The sequence below is a fragment of the Melospiza georgiana genome, chromosome 33 (assembly GCF_028018845.1).
Source record: "Melospiza georgiana isolate bMelGeo1 chromosome 33, bMelGeo1.pri, whole genome shotgun sequence".
Lineage (NCBI taxonomy): Eukaryota > Metazoa > Chordata > Aves > Passeriformes > Passerellidae > Melospiza > Melospiza georgiana.
In genome coordinates this window covers 100,174-117,711 of record NC_080462.1, presented here as the reverse complement: position 1 = coordinate 117,711, position 17,538 = coordinate 100,174, and the positions used below count along the sequence as shown (strand labels likewise).

General features: G+C 50.8%; 1 protein-coding gene across 2 annotated transcripts; it reads right to left on the bottom strand.

Annotated features, from left to right (window-relative positions):
• Positions 1 to 1,582: 1,582 nt before the first annotated feature.
• On the bottom strand, positions 1,583 to 17,082 carry ADAR (adenosine deaminase RNA specific). Of its 2 annotated transcripts, none has more exons than XM_058043045.1 (15): positions 16,789 to 17,082; positions 13,064 to 14,596; positions 11,653 to 11,839; positions 11,413 to 11,570; positions 10,878 to 11,019; positions 10,502 to 10,707; positions 10,154 to 10,310; positions 7,361 to 7,532; positions 6,276 to 6,369; positions 4,843 to 4,971; positions 4,607 to 4,740; positions 3,942 to 4,124; positions 3,411 to 3,523; positions 2,864 to 2,991; positions 1,583 to 2,196 (listed from the first exon to the last, which is right to left on the bottom strand). In XM_058043045.1, exons 1-15 carry the CDS (start codon positions 16,872 to 16,874, stop codon positions 1,956 to 1,958), a joined length of 3,663 nt encoding a protein of 1,220 aa, XP_057899028.1. In that variant the 5' UTR covers positions 16,875 to 17,082; the 3' UTR covers positions 1,583 to 1,955. The 2 variants fall into 2 exon arrangements, with proteins under 2 accessions (XP_057899028.1, XP_057899029.1); XM_058043046.1 differs by lacking the exon at positions 16,789 to 17,082 and adding an exon at positions 15,775 to 16,024.
• Between the last annotated feature and the right edge of the window lie 456 nt (positions 17,083 to 17,538).

Below are 17,538 nucleotides of genomic sequence, written 5' to 3'. Positions count from 1 at the left end.
CTGGTTCCATCTGGTGTCATTTCATCCTACACTGTGCTCTGCAGGCTGAGAGAGCAGCATGCAGCCAGGGTTGGGGTGACTCTGGCTGCCTGGGACCAAGGTAAGAGGCAGGAAGGCATCATCTCTGTGAGAGGAAAATGCCAGAGAGCACAGGAGCGTGAAACCTGACCCACGGGGACGTGCTCAGCTCTGTGCTCTGCTCCTGGCAGCACCAGTCACTCACTGCATCTCCTCTCAGGCCATGAGGGACTAGAGCCCCAGCCTCATTGGGCAGCCCCTGGCTCCAGCCTGGTGCTGCCAACCCCTGTGCCAGCTCTGGGGCTCCCAGGAGAGACAGAGCAGGAGCAGAGGCATGGAGAGAACAGAGCTGCTCAGCTCTGGCTCCGAGGTGAACACACGGACCAAGCAGGAAGAGGCTATTTTTAAGTCCTACCTGCAGGCAGAGTGAAGGCAGCCAGTGCCAGGGGCTGCTCCAGCTCCCATCTTCTTCTGTTCCACTCCAGGCTCAGCGTGCTGGAGCCAAGAGCAGGCACAAGATGAGTTGCACAAGGAGAAGGAAAACACAATTAAATCAACCCAAGCTGGGAGCTGCTGGCAACAGGGCCCCAGCGTGGGTCACTGGGCTGCCACCATGGCCAGCAGCACTGCCTGCACTCTCTTGGCCAGCAGGAATTGGCCTCATTGGGGAAAAGTGAGATGGAGTGTTTGCTATAAATACCACTAATCCCTGGGGCTGGGGGGAGTGGTGGTGGCGGGGCCTGGCAACACACAGGGCCAGGGGAAGCTGCACGCTAGAAATTAATTTAAATCCCAGCACTTCACGCAGCCAGAGAAATCCCAGCTGCTGCAGCTGCTGCTCCTGGAGCTCAGGGGTGCACCCCAATACCTCAATGTTAAGAGCTTTGCTCCTCAAGCAGCCCCATGGCAGGGACTTGTCCCAGTTCATCCCACCTCTGTGCCAACTCTGCTGTTGGCCCAGCCTCAGCGAGTGCAGGATGGGGGGTGGAGATCTGTCAGTATTGGGAGGGTGTGGGGAGCACACCAGGAGCCCCCATAGCCTCAGCTGCAGACAGAGGAGCCCCCAGCCCTGCTCTGGCTGGGTGCCAAGGCAGTTCCTTCCCCTCACAGCTCTGCCTGGCAGTGGATGCCCACGGGCAGCTGCAGGCAGGGTGGACATGTGACAATGGTGACCCTGCTTGGCCCCAGCCTGGCTGTGCTGTGGAGATCCACAGCCAGAGCTGGGGTCCTGCTCCCAGCCTTGGGCTCCTCATTTTGGGCTTGAGGTAAGAGGCTCAATTCCAAACTCCACCTGGCTCCCTTCACCATTCAGCACACACTAACTCATCTCTGTCCCTCTCCAAACCCCACCACAGCCCCCTCTTCACCTCAGCAGGAATTAGCACACCCATGGCCAACAATGCTGAAACTCTCTTCTTTGTTATTAATGCAGAATGTCATGCTGGTCCTATGGCTGCACATTGCAGAGGTCAGTCCCATGTCCCAGCTTGGCTGGGCTGCCAGTCATCTTCCAATAGAGACACAGAAAAACACTCAAACAGCCTGAGTTTTCCTTTTTTTTTTTTTAATCTCAAAGGAGAAAATTTGCCTCAAAACCTGCCAGAGGGATTTGCAGTACATGGTCCAAAGGTTTCAAGATCACAGTCTTGAAAATTCCTCTGGTTTCTCGTGCCTTCTTTAAAAAACAATAAACGGGGAGGACAAAACTATAAAAAAGCAAACGGGGACTGAGCCTGCCCTTGCTTTAAAAAACAGGAGAATCATTTACATGCACATTTTAAAAACACAGGGTCTGAGTGACAGTGACAAGGCAGCCAGGTCTACGAGGACAGCACTGCACAGTCCTGAATCCACTCCAAAAACGTGGTGAAAGAAGGATGAGCACAGCCTTGCACAGCCTGTGCACATTCACCCCCCAGTCCTTGCTGAGCGCTTCCTTACACGTCAAGGACAGAAAAATTTTCTTCCTCTTGGGGTTTGCGGATCCAGCTGCCGTAGCCCAGCTCTTCCAGCGTGCTGAAGAAGCTCTGCTTGGCTGCCTGGTAAGCTGTGGCTGCCTCCTTGGCATCTGAGTACACAGAGAAACCCTGCAGGTCTTTGCGGTTGTGCTTTGCACACAGCTGCTGGAACAGGGCGAACATTTTCCTCTTGGACACACGAGACACCTCCAGCTTCACACTGGGAAGGAAGACAGTGACAGCAATGAGGGACAGGACACAGAGAAGAGCCAAGAGAAGCAGGGAAAATCCCATGATGGAGGAGCTCTGGGCTTGGCAGGGCTCAGTGGGAGGGTCCAGGCAAGGCAACATTTTGTTTTCCTTCAGGAGTGCTGGCTTATGCCCTGTTTAAAATTCCTCTCTCCAACCCTCCCCATGTGTAGGGTGTTGCCACGTTTCTCTTCACAGAGAAAAGCAAGGCATAATTCTTCCCAAGAATATTTCTGGGTTTCACATTCTCTGAACCTCAGAGAAAGAAAGAACAATTCTTATTTGCTGTGCCTGTGTTTGTGCAAAAGTAGAATGCAATATGGAGATTGTTTACCCAGAGTGATGGTGTTTTGTTTTCTTGGCCTATCAGGGACAGGTGTGTGTGTTGGGAGATGCTGTGCAGTTGAGTGCTTGGCAGATTCAGTTAGATGCAATGTAATATAGCATAGAATAATATAGTATAAAAAAGTAATTAATTAGCCTTCTGATAAGATAGAGTCAGATGCATCTCATCGGGGGCAAAAATATCCACTATACAGGGTGCTGTAACAGTGCAGAGTGTACTCCCCACCTCAGAGCTGCCCCCCTTCCCCCAGGCAGTGGCAGGAAAAGGCAGTGTCAGGAAAGGCTCCTCTTACCCATCTACTTTCCCTTTGGTGCCATCCAAGATTTCCACTTCGCCTTCATCAGCAAGACACCAGTTCACTGATGACTCCTTGGTCTTGCCCGTCTGCCTTGCGGAGTCGTACACGCTGACTCGCCCAACCTGCACAGGAAGGAAGCTTAGCCTGGTCCTGCTGCCTCAGCCTCTTGCCCCTTTCATCCCTCACAGTTTTAGCTCATCCCAAACTTTCCAGAGCCACAAGGAAAAGGTTCTTACTGAGTTGAAGGCTAGAGAAGCACTTCAGTGTCCTTCTTTCCAGCCTAAGACATTGCCAGTAACCCCTAAACTGTGGGGTGACACAAAGAGGGCAGGTTCTTGGGGTTGTCCTGTGTAGGGCCAGGAGCTAGACCTCCTGAGACATTGTGAGTCCCTTCCAACTCCTTGACTGTGTGATTTTGTGCTTCTGGTCACTAATTCTTGCCCCTGGTTGGAGGGCTGCTGCACAATGAGCCTCCCTGCAGAGCACCTCAGGGACCCCCAAACACACAGGCAAAGATGAAGAAGTGCCACAGCTGCAGTACCTCAGGGTGGTTGATGTGATATGGAGCCTGGAGCTTTTCCTTCAGAGTGCTCCCATCCCTCTCCATACGGCAGCAGATGGCACGGGTCAAGTGACCCTGGCTGTACAAATAACCTGTGGAGACAGAGGTGAAGGTGTGAGGAAACAGGATGGCAGTGATGGACTGGCCAAACCCCAAAAACACTTTGCAGCACTGCTCACAGGCTCCTGAAAGCTCACAGCATGTGGATCAGCATAGCTATGTGTATCGTGGGTCTGAAGACTGCAACACTTCTCACTCAAGACACAAACATGCAGTTTTTGTCTCGCTCTCCTAGATCACACGTGCCTCCTAAAAATCCAGAACTTTGCAGAGACACTGACCATACCCACAGCTTAAAACCCATAGATTCCCTTTGCATTTTCAAACAGCTCTTCTGCCAAGAAAGACATTTCAATCTGTAACTCTTACACCCTCCACAAACCAACTTTGCCATCAGATGATCTGGCACTGCAGCCTAGTTTTACCCTGAGAGGACAGAGGGTTTCTCACCAAGTGTCAGAGAGTGGAGATAAACTGGCTCCAGGAAGTGTGACAGCAATGCCCCTTGCAAGCCCAGAACATTCCAGCGTAAGATTTTGTCGCTGCAGGACATGGTCCGTAAGCGCTCCCCGTGCTGGATCCCGTCCCACGTGGGCACAATGTCACTTGACTCCACAGGAATGGTGCCTTCTCCTGCACCAGAGAAGAAAAAAGCTTTTCTGTGTAGTGTCAGATAGTCAATAAATCAAAACCCCATCAGCAACTGCTTGGGAAACTTCTGGATAACCCAGAGTGAACTCGAGTTTGACACCAGGTTCAGGGAACAATCTGGCATTCAGTATTGGGTACTGATGAGTAATTTTCAACATGGCTGAAGCAGAATAGAACTTTGCTTGAAAGGCAGGACACAGACCTAGATCTGAGCTTTGCATCAGACTTCACAAAGCATGGCCGTGCAATAGGCAGGGCTGGGAAGGGGAAAGGGACTCTCTCTAAAGCCTTCCTGGGAAGCGGAAAGGGATTCTCTCTAAACCTTCCATCTACCTCTCCTGGTTCCTGAATGCTTCAAATCCCACAGCAGCACATAGAGAGGGGAAAGGAAGCTCTGGAGCACCAGAAAGGCTCCCAGGAGAGGACTGAAGCCACCCCATGGTGCAGGGAGTGACTGCACTCACCATTCTCCACCTTGGTCCGCAGCTTGCCTTGCTTGGGGTTCTCAAAGAGAGGCTGATGTTGGGGCTGTCCCATCTCATTTGGCTGATCACTGCAGGATTTATCAAAGAGTGCTCCATCCCCACATGGTGCTGTGCTAGAAAAAAACCCTCCTGGTTAGCCCTGACTGTAAAGGAAACAGCCAGGGCCAGGGGCATGACAGTGCTGCTGATACCAGTCATTCAACCCCCTCACCAACCTGACATAGAGGTGGAAGGTAACACTGCTCTTTATTTTGAGTTTCTGTCCTCCTGCTTGCTCAAAAATGCTCTCTTCTGCAGAGGAAGGATTAGATGGGTCATACTTCATCAGCTCACTGTAAAGAAACCTGAAAAAAAGAAAACACCATCCTGTCAAAAGGCTGCTCTGCTTCTCAGACAACAAGTGCTTCAACTGACAGGCAGGGTCCCACACCACCCATCCCTGCCACATGGAAGAGCAGACACCAGGAGCTGTGGCTCAGGATGCCTGGGAAGCCAGCAATGCTTGATGTACAAAAAGGGCAAAAAATCCAGCAGATTTTCTGCCATGCAGAGGACAAGCAGTAGAAAAGCAGGATCCTGTCCAGGTGCTGCTCTCATGCATCTGATCCCAGTCTGAAGAAGACTTCAAGGTTGTTAACCAGCACCTTTAGTCAGCAGCAAGTTTGCATTAAAAGTAAACAACCTTGCAGGCAGCTGAATTCAAGTGGTATTAGAAGGAGCCCACGATCTGTTCACACATGATGGGTCTTTTATGGCTGATTCTGGCCAGGGAAAACCCTGAGGTCTCCAACATTGTGTCAAGGACTAAAGAAAAACTGCAGCCTCCCAGCCAGTCCTTGAGCAGAGCCTGTGCAGGGGCTGATTGTGCAAGGAGAGGCAGAGTTCACTCTGCTGTGCCAGAGCAGCCACTGCTGTCAAGATTAACAGCTGAAAGCAGACAGTAAGCAAGATGCAATCCTGATTCATCACTTCCCAGGGACCTGCCCTCAACACTTCCCCTTGCTCAGGAATGCAGAGCACAATGGCAGCACACAAAGGCTTGGAGGAAGCAGCTGATTTTTTGTTCATAACTGAAGGACAGATGTTAACCAAACAGTCCAGCTTCATCTCACTTTAGGTTTCAAAAACTAAAAGGTGCCACAGTGAATGTGGGAGGGGAAGAGGAAGAAAAGAATTGTGCAGTTTAGTTGTGTAGAAAGGGGAAAACCCTTTCCAGCTTCTGAAAAACATGTTAATTATCAAAGCTAACATATGCAGTATGTTTTCATAAATCCTTCTACAGAAAGGCCAGGAGAACAAGCCTGCAGTGGCTTGGTGTGGCAGGAGCTGTCCCCAGGCTGGAGAGCTTCCTGTACATCAGCCCAGCAGCTTCAGCAGGAGCCTTAACATTGAGCACATCAGATGCAGCCCTTGGGCTCCTGGCAAGTCTCCCATTCAGTTCTTATTTGGGCATCATTCAGGTATGGCCCCTTCTTATCAGAAATAACTTCCCTTTATTCAACAACACAAGTGAACAGTGTCTGAGGATCACAGCATCCCTCAGCACAGCAAAAATCAAGGGGTGTGTTTCAGCTACACCCCTCCAGAATGGGAGAGCAGCTCCTGGCAGGCCCCTCTCCTTTTCCTTTTGAGTTTCCCCTTTTCTCACCTCACAAAGCCTCTTCGAGAAATGATTTCTGCATGACAGTCATTCACTGTCTCCCCCTTCAAGCTTAGCTCTTCTCCTTTAACACAGCGATTACCTGAAACAAACAAACAAAGAACTAAATACTAGGGCAGGTATCAAAGTCAAGATGGCTTCAGAGACAGAGGAAGGCAATCTTATTTCTTTGGGCTCTTGACCAGCAGCACCAGCACGAGCACCCTGCCTATTAAATCACTGTCACAAGCACTTAAATGTCACCACGTTTCTCTTCACAGAGAAAAGCAAGGCACAATTCTTCCCAAGAATATTTCTGAGATTCACTTTCTCTGAACTTCAGAGAAAGGAAAAACAATTCTTATCTTATTTGCTGTGCCTGTGTGTGCCAAAGTTGAATGCAATATGGAGACTGTCTCCCCAGAGTGATGGTGTTTTGTTTCCTTGGCCTATCAGGGCCAAGCATATGTGTGTGTGTGTGTGTGTGTGGACTGTGGGCTGAGTCACAAGATTCTGTGCAGTTGTGTGCAGAGTTGAGTGCTTGGTAGATTCAGTTTAGATGTAATGTAATATAGTATAATAAAGTAATTAATTAACCTTCTGACTAGACTGAATCCTTCTCATCATTCTCTCCCCTTGTCAGGGATTTCCCTGCAAATTCTATAATTAAGAAAATAAAGGGATGCCACTTAAGGACAGACAGACTTAAACTGCCATGAGTTTTGGGGGACTGTACCTTCCTGAGGGTTTTTCAGCCCATCACCCCAGGTAGAAGCCTGGCAGCACAGCAGAGAGGGAGATAAGGTACGTGCAGCTGGGAGAAACTGGGGGATTGTGTGCACATAAGGAACCCATGCTCTGCTGCACAGAGCAGGACACAGCAATGCAAGCAAAGATTAAGAGCAATATAGCTGCAGGCACATTTGCTTTGTTCTCTCTCTCTCTAACCAGATCACTCATGACACCATGCGAGCCTGGGGAACGTTCTGTACCCTCTATCAGGAAGCCTACAGCAACAGCCACTCCTGAACCACGGCTGACAGGGAAACCTGGCATGAAGGGAGCTCAGAGGGTGCTGAAGGAGCTGCTCATACCTGTTCCAATGCTGACCACCACTCCCAGGCCCTGTTCTCCTCTCCTCATGATGATGGCAGCCAGGATCTTGCGGCCCAGCAGGCTGTGCTGGAGGCGAGCGGTGAGCGAGCTGAAGCGCTGGTGGCTCAGCATGGCCAGCTGATCGTGCAGGGTGCTGCCACTCACAGGGAGCTGGGATGGGACAACAGCACAGGACATGTGTGTGAGCAGGCCACACCACACAGCTCAAGTCTCACTGGGGTATTTCATGAAAAATCCCTTCACCAGGATTTCTTCTCCTGGCAAGCCTCAGCTTCTCAATGGTTTGCTCCTCTGGAATGTGATTTGGAGAATTGTTTACCCAGCATGTGTCGGGACTCAGGTCAGTCACAGGTTTTTATCATCATTCTTTTCCAGCCTTCTGATCTCTCCTTTCTCTTTCTTTAGTATAGTTTTAGTATATAATTTTCATTTACTATCATATCTCATATAATAATAAATCAGCCTTCTGAGAACTTGGAGTCAAGTCTCATCTCTCACCTCATCCTGGGGACCCTCACAGCAACTTGGTGACCACACTCAAGGGTGAGCTAACACTCTTTATTTAGCACAGCTTTGTAGAAATGTGCTCCTTGTTGAAGGAGTGACAAAATTACCTTTGTCTCCTTAAAAAGGAAATAAGCCCAGAAGTTTTACTCTTCATTTAGGTGAAAAAGGCACCTCAGAGGACCTGGGGGACTTCAAACTTAAAGGAGCTGGGATGGGACAACAGCACAGGACATGAGCAGGTCACACCACACAGCTCAAGTCTCACTGGGGTATTTTATAAAAAATCCCTTCACCAGGATTTCTTCTCCTGGCAAGCCTCAGCTTCTCAATGGTTTGCTCCTCTGGAATGTGATTTGGAGAATTGTTTACCCAGCATGTGTCAGGACTCTGGTCAGTCACAGGTTTTTATCATCATTTTTTTCTAGACTTCTGATGTCTCCTTTCTCTTTCTTTAGTATAGTTTTAGTATATAATTTTCATTTACTATCATATCTCATATAATAATAAATCAGCCTTCTGAGAACTTGGAGTCAAGTCTCATCTCTCACCTCATCCTGGGGACCCTCACAGCAACTTGGTGACCACACTCAAGGGTGAGCTAACTCTCTTTAGCACAGCTTTGTAGAAATGTGCTCCTTGTTGAAGGAGTGACAAAATTACCTTTGTCTCCTTAAAAAGGAAATAAGCCCAGAAGTTTTACTCTTCATTTAGGTGAAAAAGGCACCTCAGAGGACCTGGGGGACTTCAAACTTAAAGGAGCTGGGATGGGACAACAGCACAGGACATGAGCAGGTCACACCACACAGCTCAAGTCTCATTGGGGTATTTTATGAAAAATCCCTTCACCAGGATTTCTTTTCCTGGAAAGCCTCAGCTTCTCAATGGTTTGCTCCTTTGGAATGTGATTTGGAGAATTGTTTACCCAGCATGTGTCGGGACTCTGGTCAGTCACAGGTTTTTATCATCATTCAGCACAGCTTTGTAGAAATGTGCTCCTTGTTGAAGGAGTGAGAAAATTACCTTCTTGTCTCCTTAAAAAGGAAATAAGCCCAGAAGTTTAACTATTCATTTAGGTGAAAAAGGCACCTCAGAGGACCCTGGGGACTTCAAACTTAAGGATAGCTGATTGGACAGAAGCCAAAAAGTCCCACCTAGGCAATTTACTAGAAAAAGAAGAGAATAAAGAAACTAATTGCTTTTATGAGGTGTTTTACTAGGGGCAGGAGGGCCTCTTGCACTTGGATTGTTTTTTCTTTGTAAAGAGTTTTGTTATTTTGCTTTTTATTAAAACTCTTTTCCTTCCAGCACTGCCACAGAAGCCATTTTGCTGATTTTATGCCTTTTAAAGTAGCTGAGCTATCTTGGTGTGAAATAGATCTCCAAGAGCTTACAGGAAACTCCTATTTCCCAGCTTTCCAAGCAGAAGGCACAGAAAACCCTGAGCTTTGGGCAGTGCTGTGTCAAGGGGCGGGTGAAGTTCTTTTAGGTATTTCTGGAAAAACCTCCAAGGTTTTGAGCTCTGCTTTAGCCATGTCAGAGACAGCAGCAAACAACATGGGCTGAGGAATGGCCTCCTGAGAATGCCAGGGAAAACCCTGAGCAAGAAGGAACAAAACCAACCTCCCTATTTGCAGAGACTCAGCCAAAGAAATCTGTTCCTGGCTTTGGAGGAATTGCTCCTCTGGCTGCCTGTGAGGAGAGTGCACAGTCATTCCAGCACAGACCAAGCCATCTCCTCCAGCAGTGCTGACTGACAAATCCTCCCTGATGGCTTTGTTATTTAGAGCCCCAGCTGCTGTGCTCAGTTGTGCTGCCTGGAATGAGGCTTTTCAGAGCTCACAACACTCTAAGTGTGATTTATATCAGCCCAAGTTTGGGACAGCCATCCTGACATAACCAGGGCTTTGTGTTTAACTGATGCGTGAATTTTTTGAGCAGACACACAATTTTTAATGCAGCACAAAGAAATAATAAAAAAGTAATATAATTTAAAAAAAAGCATGTTCCTACTCTACCACAGGAACATATTTTAGTAGCTTGTGGAAGAATCTGATAATAATTTAGCCCTAAAGCAGAGGCCTGTAGGACAGAAGGGTATGCCTGAGGAAACATTTAACCCACTTCAGGAAAAAACCACATCAGGTTATAAACATCTGCAAAGAACAAAGTGATCTCAGCTGATTTTGAAAGCATTTTTTGGTCGGACTGAGAGGAGGGGGACAGGCAGCACTATCACACAAGCCCAGATTTGGCACAAGATTCACCTCAGTGATGCTCATCCCTTCCATGCGCTCGGTCTTCTCTGATTCCCCAATGAGGACTCTGAGAGCTGCATCAGCTGCCTCCTGCTTGCCCTGCTTCTTGCTGTGTGCAGTCACAGCTGGGAACCAGCGGCCTCCAACCTTTGCCTGATACACAAACCTACAAAGAAACAAAGAAACACGTGGATTGCAGTTTGGTTTTTTTACATTTCTCGAAGTGGAGAGAGGAGGAAATCAGAGGGACAAGATTTGGCAGAGGCAGCAGCTAGCCCTGTTGCCATCTCAAAAGGCAGCAGTTATTTTGAACTTTCTGCAGCACAAAACTTCCTTCAGCCAGATGCTGCTACTTACTTGGGGTCATGGGGAGGTCCTGACTGGTCAATGAGTTTGAACTCTGCAGCAAACCCGTTGGAACGGGCGTATTCCAGCAGGCCACTGACAGGATTGACGTTCAGATATTTGATAAGCTCCCCAACACCCTTTGTTTTCATTGCTTTGGATTCATCTGGAGTGGCAATATTGTGCATGGACTGGTCACTGAGGGGCTTCACAACAGGCTAGAGCAGAGTTAGACAGGAGAAGACTGTTAAACATTGAGCAGCTGCATTTAGTGCAGGAAACGTCAGCCCCACATGACCTTGTGGGGTGAAATCCAGCAGAATAGGAAATATAAGGGGGGGGACACCCAATTCCAAACACTTGGGTCATATAAAAAAGCTCTTTATACCTGTTCAGGCAAGACATGGGGTAAAGACTCTCCAGAAAGGATCTTCACAGCAACTTCTGCTGCCATTTGCTTTGCTCCCTTCTTGCTGTTTCCTACCACAGCAGGGAAAATTTGGTCACCCATTTTCACACAGTAGCTGAACCTGACAGGACATTATAGTACATGAAAAGTGTTAACCATAGGTGTCTCAATCTGGTTATTATCCCCACGTCCCACTTCCAGATAAATCCTTCTGGGTTATCTCCAACTAAAATCTACTGTGATGGCCTTAAACACTTCCAGTAGAGCACCTCCAGGAAGGGTACAGGACTGGAACCCCCTCCTGCTCTGGTAGAAGCAGCAGCACCCTTTCTCTGAGAAAGGGCATTGCTCTGGGTCTCCTTCTGGAACTAGATATCATGCCCAGAATCCTTGGCTAAGAGAAGCACTCAGCTAGGTCAGTGACAAATCCAGCAATGTGGGCAGCAAGCTGAAGGGGAAGGAGAGTGAAGAAACAATTTCCAGCCTCCCTCAAAGCTGAAAGAACAAGCCATACCTAGGATCATGAGGTGGGCCTTCCTGAGAGAGCAGCTGGAATTCAATGATGTTCCCTGATTTTTGACCATACTCCATTAATATGCTGATAGGGTGCTTCCCAGGAAGCAGGCTGAGGGGAGCTGCTGCAGATGACAGCTCTGGCTCCAGCTGCAAAGGCTACAGCAGGAAGATGGAGGAAATCAGGGTCAGACTCAATAGTGTTTGAGCAGCCTCACAAAGTAAAGAAAACAGGACTCACCAGGTCTGGTTCTGAGCTGTTGGAGGGTAATGGCTCCTCACACTTAATTCCACCTTGCCTTCCATTCTCCACTTCACTCATCAGGACCCTCATGGCATTAGCTGCTGCCTCCTGCTTGGCCAATTTTTTGCTCCCTGCTTCTGCTGGTGGGAATCGGCGCCCGTTGATCACTACCTGGAACTTAAACCTTTGAAAGAGAAAACCAAAGGGGCACAGTGAGAAGCAGAAGTGTGGTCTGCTCCAAGAGCAGGCTGCTCTTGGAATTCAGAGAAGAAACAGCCAGCTCCCAACTGGGAGAGTAAATCCAGGCTCCCATGAGCAGAAGACAAAAATACCAAGGCTATATTACATCATTACATTTCCAGAGCTGTTCACAATAGAGGAGCAGCTCCACATTTTGTTCTGAAGAACAGGATGAATTATTGTATTCCATCACAGGTGCCTGGAGCAGGTAATGGCTGTGTGCAGACAGCAGCTCTGTGGTGGCTCCTGGCCAGGAATAAGAAAGCTCATAAGCAGCCTGCACTGTTTTATTTGCACCTGGTCATTCAGGGGTCATTCCTGCCTCTGGCATTCTCTTTGAAAGGTGCTGCCTCACATAAACCTCCTGCTTCTGACATTTCTGCCTCCCCCATTCCTGTGACCTCTAACAAACAAGTTGATCTTCCATCCTCCAGCCCTGGAAATCTGCTTCCAAGGAGAGTGGGTAAAACCAGATCTGGAGAGGGATCATGGTGCTGAATCCATTCAGATTCTTTCTTAAAAACAAAACAAAACAAAACAAAAACCCAAAGCAAAATAACAACACCCTGGGACTCCATCTTTAGAAATTAGGCCAATTTTCCTGTCTAGCAGATCTACTGACATATTCCAGTGTGGCACATATGGAGATTTTCTTGGTCTTGCTTATGCTCAGTAACAGCCACGATTCTGCAAGGGACTCCAGAGACTGACTTAGCCAACTGCAGTGTCATGCCACACGCTCAGCTCAGAGAATTGGCTCTGACCTGCTACAACACAGAAATGTACACAGTGGGGCCACCTTGTTTAACTTTGTTCTGGGCTCCCTTTACACCATTTCCAGGGTGACAGCATCTTGAGAGGCACCTCAGAAATACCAGTTTCCCCCATATGGTCAAACTGAAGGCAACTCATTGAGATGGGACCTAGTGAAGAAATTAATCCCATCTTTTCTGCTCAGAATGAGGAATGCCAAAACTGGGCTATCTAGGGTTAAATTTTTGCCTTGCTTTATTTTTTAAGCTGATGCAAGGAATCAATTAGGCTAATCTTTCTGAAATGAAAGAAACATTAATAGCAGGCCCCTTCTGGACAGTTGAGTGGGTGAATTTAGTTAAAGTCAAATCATTTTATGGAAAAAGAGCTCAGGAAAGGCAGGACATTTTCTTACCGTGGCTCATGAGAGGGTCCATTCTGCTCCAGCATTACAAAATCACAGTGTTGGTATGTGTACTGGGAATATTCTGTAAGGCCACTCACTGGGTTCTTCTCCTGACAAGCCATCAGTTTCTCTACAGGTGTACATGGCAAAGCAGTTTCAAACTGGGCAGAATAACTGGGGGAAGACTGAGAATTCATGATGCCTTCTGACTTATCAGGCTGCTTGCTGATAGCATTCAGATCATCTGGGATATCATCTGTGGTCCACGTGCTGTTTTCTGAGTTATCATAATTATTCAAACTGGAGAAGTCAGGCTTAGTGTCCTCAGATGCATCTGCCTCTGTGTCACTGGCACTGCCCTGACCAGCCTGCCCCAAAGGCTGCTGCCCATTTTCTGCACTTTCTTCTTCTTCTTCTTCTTTCACTGCTGCTGGTGAAGCTGCAGTCACCTCTAGGGGATGTGGAGGGACAAAGGAAGAGGGAAGACCTGACTCAGGAGGTGTGGCATCTGCCATCTGCATTATTGTGCTGGCCTTCATCCTCATCTGCATCCTCTCACGTTTCCTGTCTGTCAGGGACCACCGTGGTGGAGTTGCATTCTGCTTGTGGACATCCCCCAGCTTTTCCAGAGCACTAAGAAATGCATTAACATCCTTGGCTCTGGAAAACCCAATGTTCTTGGCAAGATTGAGAGCTGTTGTTTCCACCACACTGTACAAGTAGTTGCAGATTTTCTCCTTTGTCTCAGCCATCTCTGTGTCTCCCAAGCCAAACGTGCTCCGCTCTCCTCCTCTGCTCTCACAATTTGCTGGATCTGTGCAGGTGGCACTGTGGTCAGTGGGGCTTCTATCTCTCCCTGAACCAGGGCTGGCAACCCTCCACAGTGGTGGCGTCTCTCCCTCTTTGTGCAACTTGCCTTCTTTGAGGAGTTTATACAAAACACGGTTGACCTCTTTCTTTTGAGTTCTAAGTTTACGTGCCAGCTCATGAGCCGTGCAAGTCCTCCCCTCCCCGAGCTGCCTGAAAACACTCAGGATTTCTCCTTCATAGTTCTGCCCAGCAAGAGACAGTCTCTGAAAATTCAGCCTCACAGCATCAGACTCTCTCCTGGAGCTCTCCTGCCGGTGGTGCTGCGGAGGGCAGTAGCGAGGCACAGTCCCAAGCCGCGGGTGTTGGCTGGAGAAGAAGCCACGGCCAGCAGCGCTGGGCTGACCTCTGCCTGCAGGAGCCGGTGCCGCAGCCCGCCCGCCTCTGGTGCGCCACTCCTTGTGTGATCCCTGTCCCTGCAACACAGAGACTTCAGCGTCCTGCTCTGCTAGGAAGCACTGGCGCAAAAAGCTTTCCTGGTTAGTTTCGTGTAGGGTACGAGGGTGGTTAAAAGGACCTCGGTTAGTGCTGGGGTAGCGGTGCCTCGGCTGGGTGGGACAGGAGCCTCTGCCTCGCCCGGTGCCTCTGCTCATAGCGCACTGCTGGGACACGCGGGGGAGCCAGGCTGCTGCGGAGCCGGGACAGGAGCTGCCACTCACTCCGCACTCTCCCGCCCTGAGGAGAGAAAACACAGCGGCTCAGAACACCTTTTCACAAAGACAGCATTTTCACAAAGAACACTTTTCGCAAAGACAGCATTCCAGAAACGCGGTTTAAACAGCTTCCCGCCTGCTGAGGCACTTCAAGCATCTTCTCGCTCGTCAATTGTTTGTCTACTTTTCTAGGAGTCTAAATCAGTCCTGTAAAAAACACAAACGGCAAACTCTTGACTGCCCAGCAGTTCAAATCAATCCCAAGAAGCAGCTTTGCCACTGTTCCTCTCAGGCTCGGTTCCAGCACGGGGCTGGGTGGCCTGCTCAGGATGCACTCCTGAAACACAGCGAGCTCCAGTGTCCTGCCTGCAGGGAGAGGAGAATCTCAGACCTACTTTGCAACCCGAGAAATGGGGGCATGAGGAGGTAAAGGAGAACAAGGAGCTGGAGCAACTTGCATCGTCACACAAACAAGCTCACAATTATTTTCAGATTCGTGGCCAAAACAGGCAGAAATGACAAGTGTCTTTTCCTCCCTGGACATTATGTGACCTGTAAAGGCAAAACATCACACGACAGGGGAATGAAAGTGATAACATGCAGAGAAACTGGATAGGTGTACAGCTGGCAATGGTACAACAAGTTTTTTTTCCATTATAGCCCAAATTTCACTCTATCACACAAAGTCGTGCTGCCTCCCCAGGGTACAGGGCTAAGACTAAACTATTAATATTCTTTTTAAAAGTAAGGAATCCAGCCCAGCATATTGTAATTTTCTGATAACGCTTGCTGCAAAACTGAGAGGATAAAGACGAGGAACATGATACACACACTGCCGGGTTCACATCCTGCCTTCTCCTCCTTGACCTCCTTACGGCATCTCTCGTCACAAAGATCAGATTTTCTGATCCAAGTCTCATCTTCATAAAGCTCCCCATCTTCACCAAACACCTCAAGGTCAACTTAAATTTCATTTCCATTAAACAACTGCACTCGGCTGCCTTTACCAGGATTTATTTCTACAACGAACACGGGGAAGGCAGAGTGAAGAGGGACAGGTCTCCACCTCCCCAGCTCCGAGGGAGTCCCACTGCTGCCCCCTGCTCAGTGACCCCGTTTTACAAGCGCTCTCTGAGCCAAGGGCAGGGCAAAAACAGGATGAGGACTTTGAAGAAAAAAAAAAACCAAAACCGCTCTTACCTCAGTCTCATCCGCACGCCAAATTATTTTATGAGAAAATACAGGGGGAGGAAAAGAAAGGCCGAGCCGCAGAAGCGGCACCGGGACAGCGCTAAGATGGCTGCGAGCTCCGTTTCAGTTTCGTTTCCCGCAGCAGCCGCTCCGCTCCGCCCCGCCCCGGGAGCTCGCAGCGGGGGCCGGCCGGGTTTGGGCCTTTCCCGGCCGGGCTCTGGGCCTCGGCAGCGATCAGCAGGGTCCGTTCCGGCGGCGGGAAGGGGAACCGGGCAGGGCAGCTCCTTCCGCCGCTCCCTGTGGCGCTGCAGCACCGCCGGGACGGGGTCCCGGTCCGTACACCGGAGCGGGCTGAGGGAGCACCTGCCCGGGAACGCCTGCCCGGGAGCGCCGGCCCCCTTCAGCTACACCCCAAAGAGCACCCGGGGACCGCGGCAGGACGGCTGCTGCCTGCACCCGCGTCAAACCCCGTTCCCCCGCACCCACGGCGGGAGTGGCGGCACCGGACGAGGCCCCCGAGCCCGGAGGGTGGGCTGGGAGACAGGGCAGCGAGCACCGAAAGCCGGGAGTCGAGGCTTTTATTTATATCCGCCCTGTGGAAGCCGGTCCCGACAGGGACCTTGGGGAGCCCGGACACGGTCACACCGCTGGAGACCGCACCACGGCCTGTGCGGCGCGGGCCCCCGGTGCCACCGGGACCGGCGGCCGCTGCGGGACACGGGGGCCCGGAGGGACACACGCAGGCCCTTGGGGGCCCGAACCCGGCCCGCGGCCGCTGCAGGACACACAGGCTCGGAAATACCCACGGGGACCGGACCCGGCCCGCAGCCGCTGCAGGACACACAGGCTCGGAAATACCCACGGGGCCCGAACCCGGCCCGCGGCCGCTGCAGGACACACAGGCTCGGAAATACCCACGGGGACCGGAACCCGGCCCGCGGCCGCTGCAGGACACACAGGCTCGGAAATACCCACGGGGGCCCGAACCCGGCCCGCGGCCGCCCCCTCCCCACGCCCCGGTACCTTGCCGCCGCTGCCGCCGCTGCCGGCGCCCGCTGATGACGCACGCGAGCCCCAGGCGCCTGCGCAGTGAGCCGCGCGGCAACCATCTTTCCCCAGGTCCCAGCGCGGCCATGTTTGGTGCGGGCAGCGCTCGGATGTGCCGGTGCTGCGGGCCCGGCGGGGCTCGGCTTAGTTAGGCCTCTCCTGGAGAGGCAGCACTACCGTCCAGTCCCCCGGGTGAAAGGCAGCGCCTCTCCGGCTGTGCCGCGGGGAGCGGTGGCTTGAGGCGCTGCTGCCCGTGCGGCTCACACGGCGTTCCCCCGGCCCGGGCCGCGCATGCGCCCTGAGCGCCACCGAACGGCACCGGCCCCGCCGTGCCCTCAGGGCTGAGGGGGCTTCTCCCCTCCTCCCTGAGCCCCCAAGGCCCCTGGGACACCCATTTCCTATGGGCTCTGTGTCTGTGGCGTGGCTCTCTCCTCCCTTGGAGCTTCCTTATCCCCTGTGCCCCTCACTGACGTCTCCCAGCGGGGCTCCATTTTCACCCCAGGCTTCCTGTGGGACGCCCCTCACCCCCATTTTAATCCATTATTTTAATGCCGGAGGTGCAGCAAGTCACATCCCTCCCTGTCCGAGGTTCTTTCTAGGCAAACGGAAACGTGGTGACACAAACGGACACATAGGGACACAAACGGACACAAATGGACACAAACGGACACATAGGGACACAAACGGACACAAATGGACACGTTCCCCTCCGTGATCCCAAAGCAG

Bases quoted from the DNA above. Each gene is read 5' to 3' on its own strand.
- ADAR (XM_058043045.1), bottom strand. From the start codon at position 16,874: ATGGTTGCCGCGCGGCTCACTGCGCAGGCGCCTGGGGCTCGCGTGCGT. The intron at 10,311-10,501 runs GTAAGTAGCAGC...GTTTCTTTGTAG, and splicing joins GGACCTCCCCATGACCCCAA to GTTTGTGTATCAGGCAAAGG. The intron at 2,197-2,863 runs GTAAGAGGAGCC...CTTCCTTCCCAG, and splicing joins ACCAAAGGGAAAGTAGATGG to TGTGAAGCTGGAGGTGTCTC.